General features: G+C 39.7%; 1 protein-coding gene across 4 annotated transcripts in view; it reads left to right on the top strand.

Moving 5' to 3' along the window:
- The first annotated feature begins 551 nt into the window (after window positions 1–551).
- rnf111 (ring finger protein 111) overlaps window positions 552–15,911 on the top strand; it is a 33,204-nt gene continuing 17,844 nt past the window's right edge. For 2 of the 4 annotated variants that reach the window (XM_085269449.1, XM_085269470.1), the window contains exons 1-4: window positions 552–687; window positions 1,024–1,086; window positions 4,836–5,795; window positions 11,498–11,630. In XM_085269449.1, the coding sequence (XP_085125575.1) occupies window positions 4,919–5,795; window positions 11,498–11,630 (1,010 nt within the window). In that variant the 5' untranslated portion in view covers window positions 552–687; window positions 1,024–1,086; window positions 4,836–4,918. The remainder of the gene's footprint in view (window positions 688–1,023; window positions 1,087–4,835; window positions 5,796–11,497; window positions 11,631–15,911) is intronic. The other 2 variants (XM_085269463.1, XM_085269458.1) reach the window with 2 other exon arrangements.

Genomic DNA, 15,911 nt, shown 5'->3' on the forward strand with positions numbered 1-15,911 from the left:
TACGTCGTGTTTTTAAGGGAACTGAGGTTGTATTTGTCTATTTTTAGACTTGCAAAGCGGCAGATTAATTTTATTAAGTCCTGATAAAAAAAAAAATACCGTAGAATCAAAGTGACTTCATTTTCATATTACTATGTCAGGATCTAGCTTGTTCCTGTTTTTCTTTTTATTTTACATCATTGGATGCATGTGGCGATATTAGTTTAGTTTAGTTTTTGTTTTTTGTAAAAGAATAGTACTTAATATTTAAAAAAATCTCGCATCTATGCTCATAAAAAATGTATGTCTACTCGTAGACACTAGTGGGCGTGCTAGTACTTGAAATAGAGGCTCGAATAACGCTACATAATCTTAAATTAACTCCGGCAATAGGATTAAACACCTATAACTACACCGGTGTTCTACTCTTTTCTTGTTGGCAGAAAAAAACAGAAAGAGAGACTCTCCCGTCTGGGTTGTAACGACCATTTTATATTGTTGTTATTATTATTTTTTAAGGCACACTTTTCAAGAGTAAAGAACCTGTCGTAAAGTGTCGTAAAAGTAGATGGCGGGGGTTCAGCGCCCCCATGCGGCATTACGGGCAATGACTGCATTGTAGAAGCGGCCAGCCAAGAGACGACCTGCTGGGTAAACAACAGTGGATGCCTCGGAAGGCAGGAATGGGAACTTCGTCGAGGGCAAACAGTGAGATTTTTTTATCTTGTCACATAGAGAAATAACACGGAGGTCGTATTGTCTCGTCCGAGTCGTCTGGGTTTCCATTTCGAGCCAAAATGGCTGATAATAATCGAGTATTTACTGAGTGAAGTGGAGCTAGCATTAGCTTAGCTCGTAGCCATCCGGGGCCCACTGCCTTCGATTTTGCTTCTCGGCACGGCTCGGGACTGTGTTGCCAGTTTCACAATCCCGGCCGCTACAGTCCTCCGGGTCGCGATTTCTGCGTGCTAGGCCTGCCTAGTTGCAGTTCGGGTAACACGTAGAAAACTACCTGTTTTCACTACTTGTCACTATTTCCCGCAGGATTCAACCCCGCATGTTGCAAAAAGGACGGTGACACATTTTGAAAAAAGGATTTGGACACAGGTACGTGTTGTCTTTGTTGTCTTCTGTCTGGGATATTTATCAGGCAACGGCTTGCTGTCCACTCTGGTTTCTCTCGATTCGTTATCGTAATATTGGTAGCTGATATTGTGGTGCGAGTGCTTTCCTAATAAAGCGACATTATCCAGCCTCAGTCACTTCGGCACCGTTTATGGGACATACAGAGAGAGAGAGACAGACAGACAGGCAAGCAGGCAGGCAGACAGCAGCTGGGCTTATTGTAATTGTTAAGCGTTGTAGAAAGTATGCTTAGCCCCCAGCTTCAGGCTCGATACTGCCAGCCTAAATAAATCTACGTATCTGTGTTTTTGCTTGCCTAATCAGTTGTTAGTGGTCAGAAAGCACTGTGGGTATCGTTAGAGCTCAGCAGTACTGAATCAGTCGTACATCTTGAATTGGTTTGCTGTTGCCATTTCTGATTGCACCCACCCCCATGTATTTTCTAGTATAGATAGGCACCAGTTAACGTGGTAGAACTACCCCTTTTCTTCGTGATCTTATCGCCTGCATTAGAAATCAGCAGTATTATGGTGCAGCTTTGAGCCTTTGGGATTTTTTTCCCCTTCAGGGCTGTCCTCTGAGGCCCCTGAATTCATGCTTGTCATTGCGCAGCTTTTACAGTGAGATCTGAAGCACTCTCACTTATGTGTTAGATATATATATATATATATATATATATATATATATATATATATATATATAAAAGCATATAAGACCATTGTTGCATGTGCTTTTCACAGTTATGCTAAATACTTAAGCAAATCACTCTCTGCTCGCATAAAACCCAGCATCCCCTTTGACAGAAGTTGCATCTTCAGGTCAAGTGACAGCCAGGGTGCTGTTGTGCAATATGCTGCTAATGGACGTCACTTGTGCATTTGGCTTTTCTCTGTCTCAGGAAATGCTCTATAACCTACAGGAGTTGCACAAATGTACATACCAAAGCAGTGCAGTGCATTTTACTCAGACAGTTCCAGGAGCATGTTGAACTGTGTAGTGTTTTTTTTTTTTTTTTTTTTTAAATCCCTATTTTGTATCTTAAAAAGAAATGCTTATTTTTGCTATCAACTGACTTTGTGTCTGTCCTAAATGCATGCAGTGTTCTTCATGTTTGGTATTTTAGCTTTTAGCTCCATTTTTTCTAAAAGCAGATTGAAGCAGGAAATTGAAATCCAATTCATATTGTTGTGAATTGTGTGTTCCCAGCACACAATGTGGACAGGGACTAGCAAAGCACTGATTTCATATTTTTGTGTTGTGTTACATCACTTGTACTTCCAGATGGCTGCATTGACAGAGTTGGTACAATATGTTCCCAAATTATATTCTGAAATAGTAGCATCATGAATTTGTTTTCTGATTGCATCGGGTCAACAAGTACGACCAGCTTGTTGCTACATGCATACAGTGCAGACTATTTGACTTTGGGTTTACTGATGGTATAAAGCGCCCTAAATCAGAAAAAAGTTAGCCAGAAAAATACTGATCTGCTTTTTAAGAGATGATCAAATAGTTTGTTCGTGCTTGAAAATACCTTATACAGAACTAGACTGATTGTGTTAATGCCAATATTTGGGAAGTTTAAATTTCTCTATCAATATATTTGCAACTGTTGAGGTACATATAGTGTATTATAGCTTTACTGAAAAATGAACATGATAGGATTGCCGATTATTAACCCTTCAGTACCTAATCTATTGCAAAGTCACTGCTTGGCTCCATTCTGGTGCTACTCTACTGCATTTGCTGCAGTAATCTTTGAGCCTTAGCTGTTCTGATGGAACAACTATGTGATGTTGCTATTACCCCCAAACATATTTCTCTGCATTATAATCAGTAAAACGAAAGATTCTGATGCCAAAACATGAATGCTCATAAGGTATATTAAATAAGCCAGTATCCACTTATACATGGATATATAGGTCAGGCTAGGATCCCATGTTCTACAGTATGTAAACAGAATGTTTTCTGCCCTTTTTAATAGCAATTTTAAAGCCTTTTCTATTACAGATTTCTAATGTGTACCTTTGCAGTCCATATGTTTCCAAACACAAATCCAGGATTGCCAATAATGCCAAGCTATGCAATATATTTATTATGTAATATATTGCAAGAAAGTATTCTGCTTTACATCTACTGAATTCTGGATTTGATTTGATATTTATGATTGAATTAAAAGCAGTTTCCAGTTTCACTGATCACTAAATGGCATCGTGATTTTCTTGACAGTTTGGAAACAGAGCCCTATCGGTTTTTATACTCCATGTTGGTGCAAAGAGCACTGTTGACTGCTGTGTGCTTTTAGAATGTACACGTGGAGTCACGGAAATTGCTTTTTTTTGTTGTATGTGCAAAAATGGTTTAAATTTCACAAATGACTGGGTTTGTCGTTGTTCTGGGAGACTTCAAAACCACTGTGAAAAAATTTCCCGCGGCACCAGAGTGAAAAAGGCTCCTTCTCTTCACAGATACACGTTGGTGCACCCAAATATAACTCATATAGTCTCAGAGTCATGAAATAAACGCGAGAATTTGTCTCCCTTTCAGATTTTTTATTTTTTTTTGTCATGCTTTTCTTGGTATCCACAACAATGCAAACATATGAGGGCTGTTGACTCATCATTACTTTGAGTCAGCCTATGGGTATTTATTTACTGTCTTTAATCAGCAGCTTGGGGTCATTCTGTGTTAATTTGTATGAGAAAACAAAATGACCTGTTCAGTGAATAGATTGTCTTGTATTTAGACGGTGAGGTATTGTTTTAGATGAATTACTGTTTCTTCATGTTGTTGATTGGCCAGTGAAATGTCAAAAATGTTTACCTTGAACAATTCAGTGCAGAATGAAAATAGAAGTATAATTGTCTTACAGTCTATTTAAAAAATGCTGCATTTGGTTAAGGATATTAAGAATGAAGACTTGTTCGTGCATTCATGCACTTCTCGGAGTCAGGAAGTCTAGCTCCGGCCTAGCTGTGTTCACCTGCTCTTGAGTTGGAATAAGGAAACACAGTTTAGTCCTGAAAGACGACATGATAAATCATTGCTAGGAGTGATTAAATAACTTGTTGACAGCTGTCTGCAGGTTTTATCCAGCTTATTATTAAAGTATTCAAATAAAAATATTCTCAGACTTTGTTTAGTTTAGTTTTTTAGTTTCAACATGAATGAGTGTTTACTTGAATTAAGAAATGATTATTTTTCTCCTTTTAAACACCATCAGTACAGAACAATCATCTACTATTTCTCTTTTATGCATCTTAGATTAAATGTATGTTTCTTACCTGTTTTTGCATCTAGTGTTTTTTGTTTGTCTGTTTGTTTGTTGTCGTTTTGTTTTTGTTGTAGGATAGGCTGCAGAGGCCATAACAGAGTCCATCAGTAGTTGATGCTTTTGGTTTTCCCTCTCCGTGTATTTTCTTCTGGATGTGTAAACAAACATTTACATTTACTTCAGTTTAAATGATGTCTGTAAGGCAGATTGTAGTCATGTTTGAAGAACACTGAAAAGCACATGATTGAATTGTCTTATTTAGTTAAGTTGGTCAATTGAAGCTGCCTGACTACTGAGGACTTTAAGTGTGTTTACTGTGTAACATAGACTATTAATACCTCATCCATCAGACCTACATTGAGCTGACAGTACTCATTCACATTTTGCTTATTTTATTTTCTGTTTCTTTGTTGACTGACCTGTGTTATTTAACTCTTACATTTTCCCCCTTTTCTAGGTTTGGTGACATGCAGTGGTGAGAAGCTTTGGAATTAATGCAAGTTCACTTGGTTTTTGCTCCTTGAGGTCAGACCTGCCACCATGAAGAGTGAGGTGCCGTCTGAGGCCGCCAACAGACAGGAGCATATGAAGGAGCAACTGGTGAATCCCGAACCCATGGAGGCATCCAAGAGCTTCCCTACCAACATGGAGGTGATTGGAAAAGCTGGCAGCGATTTTGAAACTCTTTGTGAGTCGAGGCATCGGCCCCTGAGAGACACAGGGACACATAGAGACTCAGAACGGAGCTTTCCCGGACGTAGAAAACGAAAAGGCCAACAGGCAGGCCCATCAGACTGCTCGCTCAAGGATGGCCACATCAGTGAGAGTTCACTGGCACCTCAGCGTCCCAGAGTAGAACTTTTACAGCAACCCAGCGAGGATGAGCATAATCACGAGTCCTCTTTTAGTGACTGTGCTTCGTCCCCTTCATCCAGCCTGCGATTCGGGGACTCAGACACTCTTAGCTCGGAGGACGAGGGGGAAGCAGGAGCAACAGGAGGCCAACATAAGGCCCCTGCCCTGACAGGAGGCGGAGCCACTGGAGTCGGCTTGCGCCCTGCTATGGGCCGAACTCGGGGCAGCCGCACTCATAACTGGGTGCGGTCTGATGCTGAGCCCGTGCTGCTGAAGCGGGCGTGCCTGAGCAGCCGGCGGCCTCTACATAGGAAACGCTTTGTGAAAACGGCTCCTGGAGGAGGTCAGCGGACTCAGAAGCAAAAGGAGAGACTACTACAACAGAGAAAGAATCGTGAAATGTTTGCACGCAAGAAGTATGCTCTACACCACAGCACCAGTAGTTCCAGTGAGGAGCTCAGCGGCGACTTGTCCTCTGAATCTTCTACTGAAGCAGAGGATGAGATGTATGTAGATGTCAGCAGCACTAGCAGCCAGACCAACAGTGCTGCTGTGGCCTCAGGTAATCACTAACCCTTACTTTGTTATACATTTATCTCTGTGTTACATTACTTTGTAGGATTAGTTTTTAGTGCTTAATGAATTGACAAGTAAGGGAATAATTTATTTTCTCAGTAACCAGTCTGTAAAAGAAAGATTAGATTGTTTGGACATGACATGGGGTAAGATGGGTTTTATATGTACCAGCAGGCAAAATTATACACCACAGCCTGGGCATTTATTTTTCCATTATGTAATGGGTTGTTTTCAGCTCTTTGAAGAAAAAATCACCACACTTGTAACATTATGATGGAAATTATTTCTTCTAAACATCACGGTCACCATGATCTCTAATGCTGCACAACCATCCAGCATGAATTAACATATTTTAATTGAAGTACGTTGATGCAATGTTAAATTAACATGCACTGAAAAGCGGAACAGAAAAAACAGAAATGGCTCGTGAGGTCAACATGTGTCGTACAGCTTTCACTGACTGCTTTTATTCACAATAAAGGTTGTTAGTGTGGTAGATTAAAAACAAAAAAATATATATATATCCAAATTACTGTAATATTCATACAGTAATGTGCAAAAGTATTGAGTCACTCCTTATTTGTTTATATTTTTCTTCCAAAGAGCCAGGATTCAATCAGTAATTATCCAGACTTTTAAACGGTCTCTTTGGACATTAACTGCTATTTTTTTTAATTCCCTTTCAATCAGGTCCTTGTACTTGATCATTTTCAGAGGAATACTTTCTTTTTTAGTCAAGAGATGGACGAGCACTGTCCACAAATAACAGACATCTTAGCAAAGGACCAATTTAAAATTGCATTTTTAGCAGCAGCCGGTCACAAAAGCAGATGATTTAGTTCCATTTGTTTAATCGAATCTATGACAAAAAGCTAAAAATAACAGTCTGGTAGGCATAAACATAAGTTTTTTGGCCAATAAGGTGATTGACAGAGTTATTAGCCAAAAATGTAGCTACAATGGTGTGCAGAGTGTCGTTAAAAATTGGAGGAAACTAGGCAAAAGAAGAACTGACAGGCTTAAAATACTATCAAAGGAAGACGGAGAGTATCTGAAAGTCATGTCTCTAATAGGAAAGCATCTGATTGACAACAATTTAAATTTTCACCATGACAACGATCCTAAACACACTGCCAATTCAATAAAAGCATATTACATATAGTGGAACAATATGAGTCATTATCAAAGCACTGTGGGATCATCTTGATAGAGAACAGAACAAAAAATTTGAATGTCTTTCGAGAAGCCTAGAGAACTATTCCTTAATACTACTTAACAAAATTACAAGAAAACCTGGCTAACACAGTTCAGACTGTGTTTAAAAATGAAGGAGGTTGTACCAAACATTGACTTTCAAGATGTTAGAACTGTATAGTTCACCTATTACACCAATTGCACCAATTTCCCTTTTCCTGAGAAGACTGACTCAAGAGTAGCAGAGTACGGAATTTTTATAGACTTCCTGTTCCCTCACAGCACAAGCAGGATCTAATTCTCTGGTGTAGAAGTTTAATGATGAAAAGTATCTCATTTATTTCTGTAGTTGGAGCCGCTAGCTCTTTAGGTGTGCTGTTACAATTTTGGACTCCAGGTTTGGTTGGGTAGGGTCTCCTACTCCATAATTACTGCGGAATCACAGATGAACAATAGCATCGCTATTAGGGCGGGGTGACGTAGAAGTTTTAAGGTGCAACCATTAGAGCAGTCCTACCCATATATCGCACAGTGTGAAAAGAATCTCAGTAGTGCACAGGTGAGAGAAACACACATTTCCAGGATGAAGAGATTTTTGTATGTTTAATACAATTAATTAATCATAACTAACATAAATGGACAGATATCAGCTGAACAGCTAAAATGCTTTTGTGATGTTTTGGCTTTTTTTCCCTAACAGTTTAACCTTCGACCTATAGACCTGTGTCTGCTCTTTAATGTAACATTTACACACTGTGTTTTTCACCAATTTAAACACTCGGGGTGAGAAAAAAAAAGGTTATGGCGACAAGACAGATGACTGTCTATCAAAATGCAGTCAGATTAGATCAGATTACGGTGTAATTTAAACATTAAATCATAAGTCATAAAGATCCTCTTTACTTTCATTTAATAATAATGATGGGTCAGTGTAGCTGTTATACACACACATTTACATGTTCAGAAGCATGCATGTGTCCGAACACATCTATCTTGCAAGGTTACATGCAGTGATTGACATGAAGCCATAGCGAGGTAGATTCAATTGTGAATATTATAATAATTATACCACTGAAATAATACAACAGTGTGTACTGCAATCTGAAAGCACAAATGGGAAAACCAGAGTGAAACTAACCACAGAGGTTCAAGTAGAAGCTACTGAAGTGCTGAGCTCCAAACACAGAACTACTTTACCGAGACCTTGCAGTAACGTCCAGCACAGTGTCAGGACACAGCCAAAGCCAGATTTATGGTCCCATATTTTCGTCCATTTTTGTAGCCTAGGTTTGGTGACATGCAGTGGTGAGCCAAAGTTGAGAAAGTCCTTAGTTGTTTTTAACACTATGTTTCACTGTATTACAAAGAACTTCTTTAAATAGTTTGACTTCTTTCAGGCTAAGCTGAAAACTAAACAAGAGTAGTCAGCATTCCAGATAATTTTTAAACTGCCCCCAGCGGGCAGTAGACCACCATAACGTATAGATGTGGGTCTGAAAAGCTCTGTGTACACCTATACATGACCCGCACAGTACCATGAGGGTCCTTAAGAGAAAGAGGCCTTCATCTGGCCTCCTATAAAGACGGACCACAGCTGCTTGGCTAGCCCCTGCTGTGAGCCTGTTGGAAAATCATGGCTTGGCACAGCATGGCTAAATGAGACTAACATGAGCAAAATGAAAACCCTATTAATTTCTGTTTTCTGAAGCTGGATCAGAGTCTACAGGTTTTCCTTTTACAGAAGGAGATTTTATTCTGGCTTACTAGCATGTCCCGTTAATATGAAAGGAAACTAAAAAAATTAAATGAACTTTATTATAGTTTTTGACTTGCATTACAGCATTTCATAAATGTGATGAATGTTGAAACATACATTAGAATTTGATGGCTGAATAATCAGAGCCCTACCTCAGAGAAATGCCAACTGCTGCCCTCTGTACCTGTTCAGGTTTATGAAGCCACTAAATTCAAACTATAACTTTGTGATTTGTTTCTCAGTGACTGTAAGAATGAAATCCTTTGAAAAGCTCCACCTCCGCCTTCGTTCATTGTTTCTTTCATGTAGCTGTTTAGCCCGAGCGATATTTCTGCTGCTGTGGCCCTAAGGGAGAATGGAAAGTTAGTTGTTGTGCCTTTGTGGTGGGAGACAGGTGGGAGAAAACTCAAACACTGTAGAGCAGCAGCCTTAGCATAGAAACAGTGAGTCTCTGAGGAAAAACAAGGCATTTGTTTACAGCAGGGAAAAGCAAGGAGGCAAGTGATGAAACCTTTCTTGTTCAGGGTTTGACGTAGGTGTGTGATGTAGAGAGGAAAGAGTTAAATCATACACGATGTATTAAAATGGGAAAACAATATCACAGCCAAATTTAATTTCAATTCAGTTTCAATGCAGTTTACACCTTAATTGAATTTCTTTAACAAAATCAAATAAAAATTCTGGTAAATTACTGGTTTAAACACAGATCAGACTCTTGGCCAAACTAAATTGCCTCAAGCATATTATGTGTCCTTACAGTGTTGTGTTTTTTTTTAAAAGGTATAGTAATACGAGGTGTTGTTTATCTTATTAAACATTGCACATATTGGCTACAGTTCCCAACCAACTTGTTGTTTTTGTGACTACATAAAGGCTTCACCTGAGTGCCAGGCAGCTAGACTTGCAGAAGGTGCTAAGCAGCAGTTCTCATGAGAGAGTAGGAATAGAAATCACACTGGGGAATTAGACTTCAGTAACATGGCAAGTCACTTGGTGATATGCACAAAGACACGGTTTAACTAAGCAAACAAAGTGCACAAATATACTCTAGCACTAAGTAAATTAAGCAAGCATTAATTTAAGTTATTTTAAAATCTCTTAACCAGCTTCCACAAGCTCTGTTCTACAAATCTTTCTGAATTTCATTCCTTAGAGATCATAAGGTGTTACAGTTTAAATGTGCCATACGCTGTAAGCCTGCCTTGGTATTTATGTGGAAGGCCAACCATGTCGGAGAGAACTTGTAAGTTTGACTGAAACACCCAATGCATGAGTCAGCAACTCTGACTTGCACTGAGATATTGTGATAATAATTAGAAACAGGCATGGGACTGTAAGCAGAAATAATCATGTCTCTGACTTATACTGTGTATTGTCGTCATCATTAGTGGAGACAAATTTATAGTTTCAAGTCTGGAGCTAACCCTAAAATAAATTCATGTTTGGGGACACTGCTGTCATTACCCTACCATGGCACCGGCACTGCCTCCATTTGCAGTGCTGAGAGGAATGATGCAGTTCTCTCCAATTAGTTTGCCATGACTAACCTGTTTGAGCAGTGCCTATGATGCACTGGGCTCCTTGAGTATAATGTGGGTGGCATTAATACATGCACCCACACAGGACCCCTTGAGTGTTATTAATTGACCACATACATTAGATATAAATCGTAAAATTAAATAAATACACATTTGTGGGTTTGCATAATGCTTATTGTATTTTTTAAAATGGATTACTTTACAAATAATGTAATAATATCTTCTGGTTTCCTTCTTTTGATGTGTCAGTGCAACCATTAACGCTTTGCAGACGCACCTTAGTGTTAAGGTCCCATGGTGTTAAGTGCAAGTAGAGATAGAGTGGGATCTGTTGCATTGATTACATTTCTCTTGTGCCCAGAGCTGCTGAACTGAGCAATTTCAGCACAAAGGTTTATTGGTTGGGTTATTTGTATGCTTTAAGCTAGTTATTTATATTTAACTTGATTCTGGTAAGCAGAAAACTGAGATTAATAAAAATTCGGACTATGACATGTTTATGCTGTTTGTTTTATTGTAGTTAGATGATATTTGCATTTATCAGATAGTATCTGGTCAGTTTATTAGAACTGGGGGGGAAATTGATACAATGGTATTGTCATATGGTGGTATTGTATCAATGCAGGGACACATGATATCTATATTTTCTTAAATACATTAAATTACTCTGGGGATACTATGAAAAAGAGGGCTCATCTCGTACATCCTGGGATAACATTAGGTGAGCAAACATACATTTTATTGACTCAACTGAAAAAACATCCAACATTGGACACACTTTGCTGTGAACTAGGAGTCAGCTTCATCAAGCTAGCTAAGGGCTCAGTCACATGAGTAAAAGTAGGACAGCAACATCCTTGCATCTACAAGAAAATCTGCCTGGTGATTGCATTGAATCTTTTAACGTTCTGTGACCGATTGCAGCTTTTGATGTCTAAATGGTTGCACAGAGCTTGAGCGTGTTGATCGCAAGGTACAGATTGCATGATAGGAGGCAACCTTTCTGCAAGCAGTTGAACTCTGACCTGGACTGACTGCAATCACCATCAGAGAAAGTTGAAGGCTTGCACATAACTGTGATCTAATAATCAATATGTTAAAAATGTAAATAATAATGCATCATGAGTGAAATATTGTGATAATATTGTATTGTAGGGAGTCTGGAGTACTACACTAACTTTTGGTAATGGATTTATTCAGGTGCTCTGGACGAGGATGTCGTGGTGATTGAGGCGTCTCCAGCTCCCGCTCCTGCTGTCCCTGCAAGTGAGGAGATCAATGTGACCTCAACGGACAGTGAGGTAGAGATCGTCACAGTTGGAGATGGGTTCAGGTAGGCACCCCAGCTTTTTGAGTAATTAGTGAGAGTAAAATAAGATCTGAAATTAATTTGACCCTGATTCTATTTTGAATTCTTAAGGGTTTTAGGTGGATGCAGACTAAGCGTCTGAACTGTTAGTACAGTTTGCTTTTTTATCAGCAAACAAAAACTCAAGCCCAGTATTGTGAAAGTTGGGTTAGGACTTTTCTTAACTTGCAAAAATAGACTTTTACGCATGTGCTGTTAATGCTGTTTTTGTATACCAGTGCTATGCATTACGCTTTCACAACAATGCAAAGTGTCCACTTGGGTCAGTGTGGCAGATTAATGCGAGACTTTCTGCAGATACTAAAGTTTCTGGCAAAGCTACATCCTTAGCGTACCTTTTAGCAGACTAGGTAATAACTCCTCAACTTTGACACGAGCTATTGACATGACTACCTATGGGAGTGAATGATTCTGTTGATTGACATATGAGGGAATGGTAAATGCATTAGATGGGAGGCACCAATGCTAAGAGACTGGTTGGCAACTATCTGGCAATCCACAGGTTGCTGGAAAAAAATATGCATACCATGTGAATGCCTGCTGGTTAGTGGCAGATGCTAAAGCTTCATTCATGCAGTCCTAGAGATCTGCCAGTGACGCCCAGTAACCACTGGTCACCAGAGAAAATTGTTTCTTCTGTGACAATTGGCAAGAAGTCACTAGTGAAAACTGAAACTAGAAACTGATCACAAAGAGGTACACAGTGCTGCACTGAAAACCACCTTACTGTTGCTTTGGTCATTAGCAGGTTGCTGCACTCGACTGTAGTTTGCATGGAAGAAACAATCTTGTCTACAAACACCTGCAAACCCCTTCCAAGTGTTCGTGAAACTATGAGAAGTGCAACACAAACTGAAAAGAGACCATTTGTAGAAACTGCGCATTTTGAAACATGTTGTTTGTCACAATATATCTTTTTTTTTTCTATTTTGCTTTGCATTTTTATCCAGTTTTAGCTCAGTGGGTCAATTTTAACTCATCAAGAGAAGAGCATCTTCCATTCAAACTAAGGGTGACCATTGCAGTCTGCTATTAACCAAATAAGATCTTTGGTGCAGTAGGGTCCTCTTTGCAACTGTTTTCACATAGTGACAGCCGGCAACTCACTTGCCATCCAGTTAGGAAATGCACATTTTTCTCTAGCATCTGGGGTGGGGTTACCAGGAGGGTAACAACTTATCTAGTTCTGTGTGATGTAGCCTAACCACTGTGAAATCTTTACCAGACATCAGCTGCAGAGCAAAGGGGAATTGCTTTGTATCAGGACATGGCTTTCCTCTTAAATTTACTGGAATAGCTAAGACACTGTTAGCTCCAGCTTCAGCACTTTGCTCGCTTAGACCTTTTATTTTAAGGGTTGATCTGTGATAATGTGCAGTAAGGATAGTTTAAAATGCCTTATAAGACTTAAACCAAGCGCTAGACAGCTGGTTTTGTTAGTGTGGGTGTAGCCATTTTGACAGAACTAGAAAAAGGAGTAAGTGCAGGTTGGTCATTGCTTGCTTAAAGAGAAGTTGTAGGATGGGGGTGTGTAGTGCTTTAGTTGATTTGTTTTGCTCATGGATTCCATAGCTCTGCTTACATTGAACAGAGAAACCAGTCCTAGTAGAGCTGCATGCCTACATGTTTATAGCTGTAAACCCACATCACCCTGAAGCCACCTACGCTGTGCCTCTGCCATTTAAATCTTTCTAGATATGTCAAGCACAATGTGAGGTCAACCAGATGCGTGACTAAAGGTTTATAGTTAAATATAGTTAACTTGTTACACCACGAATGATTTAAGTGGCAGGGACAAAAAAAAGTCACTTTGACATGCCGCTTTTTTATATGCTACTAAAATTGTAAAACTATATATAACCAATGTGAATAATGATCCCATATCACAGAATAATTCTAAAATTCATGTTTCATGTATACATGTATACATCAGAACGTATTCCAGACTTGTTTTTTTAACATCACTAGAGGTTTATTATGTAAGCTTAAAACTACCATGGAGTAGATGTAGTGCTATATTGTGGCAAAGAATAACAACAATAACTAGCTGCTTCCACACTGAGTCCCTTATCCCGAGGATGGAGTCCAACTTTACCAACCTCTGGTGCGTACGGAGAAAGTTGTAGTCCTAGTTTTGCTCTGCAGCCTCTTGGGCTCAGCATTGCAGCACATGAACCAGTTCTGTACCTTTTTGTTGTTGTTTAGAGTGGTTCTCCACAGCAGAACGACGGCATGCACAAGGCTGGTTGGACTGTGCACAACTGCGTAATAGACTTTCTGGAGAGACAGCTAAATGATATCAAGGACCGCCACAGCAGTGCCAGCTAACAGAATTACTCACTAATAAAGAAACTGCTAAAATGACATGCAGAATATACTTATCCTACTTTTGATATACCTGGGCATCTCACACAAGTAAAGTCCGTATTTAGGGAAACACTGTATACATTGCATAGCCTGATTGGTATCATGGCTGCCATATCACTGTATATAATGCTCAAGTCTTTTTGATATGGATGCTAGTTAGAGACAGACATTTGAGAGCAGTGTGTTTAGAGAAGTTGTATTCCACTACACCCACCTCCATTTTCCTCACCCAATGAATCTTTTCTCTCTCTTCTCATATAACTTCTTGTCTCCTCATGCAGGCGATTATGCAGCTCAGTTCACAAACCTCTCCCTCTGTGTTAACCTCCATCTGTCTCCTTTGGCTTTCTGTCTTTAACCATATTTTTCCTGTTCCTACCTTTCACATTAGTCTATCAGTAATATATGAAAAATAGTTCCTGGAAGTGAGTATACCCAGCCTGCAATGTCATGGCCTGTCTGCCTGTTTTCCTCACTTTCAAAGATGTCCTGTCTCATTAGAGAATGTAGAGATGAGCTCTGCTGTAAGGGGGATGGGCAGCAGCAGAGCAGAAGGGCGGAGAATCAAAGGCCAGGAGAATGAGCAGTGAAATCTTTGTTCACACTGCCAGTGGTCTAATTTATATGTTCACATGCAGTTTATATTAGTACAGGCACGATATTCAGAAGTATGAAAACCCACATACATATTGTATCGTGACTTTTTCTTGGTATTTTGGGTGATTGGCTGCTTCTGATGTGATTTATTTAATTGTGTGTGATGCATTTGCATGAAAACAACTTCTGTAGGCAGAAGAGTGGGTTTCCTAAGTCTCACTACACATAGATATACTTTTTATTCTGAAAACGGAGAGAAACAGTCTTAGAGCAGCCAAAACCAGTCAAAAAGACTGGAATGCAGTGTAAAAGCTGAAGATAACATAATAAATAGCCTGATAAGTAAAACCATACAGGGTTGGACAGCCTCTCTTCACTCCCAGCTTGTGCAAAATGTGGCACTCCAAATTCAGGTTTAAACCAACAGCAGCACTTTTGACATAAGTGGGGAAAAAACGCTAAAAAAATTAAGTAAAGTGTTTCCATTTTTAACCCACTGCCTCTCAGATTGGTCATTTGACTTGCTGTCAGTGTTCTCATCATGAATTTGAACGGCTGGCAGTTATTTATTCGTTCATGCAGTTGACTCGCCTGTAAAGCCGTGCGTCAGGAGAAAATTCCAGTGTTTTAGCAGTGCACTGTGTGCTGCGTTTGGCAGCTGGTTCACCCAGAGCACAGTGAGTTACAATAAACAAGGATTATGTAGCTGACATGGATCAATTTAAAAAAAAAAAAAAAAGCCCTTGATGAGTCCCTGCCCTGATTCTGCTAATCAGCTCAGTATATGCATATTAGGGCAGTGAATATCACGAGACTCTCTGTGAGCGTTATGTGCGTGCTACATTTTTCTGCAGGATTCCTGAAAGTTTTCTACTCTGTGTTTAGAGTTGGAAGGCCTAAATTATGAATACACAGCCAATACTGCTGTCAGGGCAAAGCTTAATGCCTCACATTGTTTATTCTCTCTTACACAGTGCTGTTGGCCTTGTATGATCCCCTCCCAACCTTTAAACTCCCAACCTCCCAGCCTTAGCTGCCCATAGCATCAGTCCCAGCAGTTTACATTGCCGCAGTGCACAGAACCTCAGCTCCCTGGGGTTTGTGTCTCTCAACACTTTGGTTTGGCACAGCCTCGACATTGCCAAGCCACCCATTCCCACAGTGTTCATATTTACAATGTACTGTTTTGCTCTTTGCTGCCACACTCAAGGGGTCATAGTGGTAAACAGATATTTACAAAATAATCCCAGGGCTGCTTAATTAGGAGCCCATCCCTAGTGG

The sequence above is a fragment of the Mchenga conophoros genome, linkage group LG1, assembly GCF_057382185.1.
Source record: "Mchenga conophoros isolate Kocher_MC1m ecotype Shallow Benthic linkage group LG1, M_conophoros_male_GT1.1, whole genome shotgun sequence".
NCBI lineage: Eukaryota > Metazoa > Chordata > Actinopteri > Cichliformes > Cichlidae > Mchenga > Mchenga conophoros.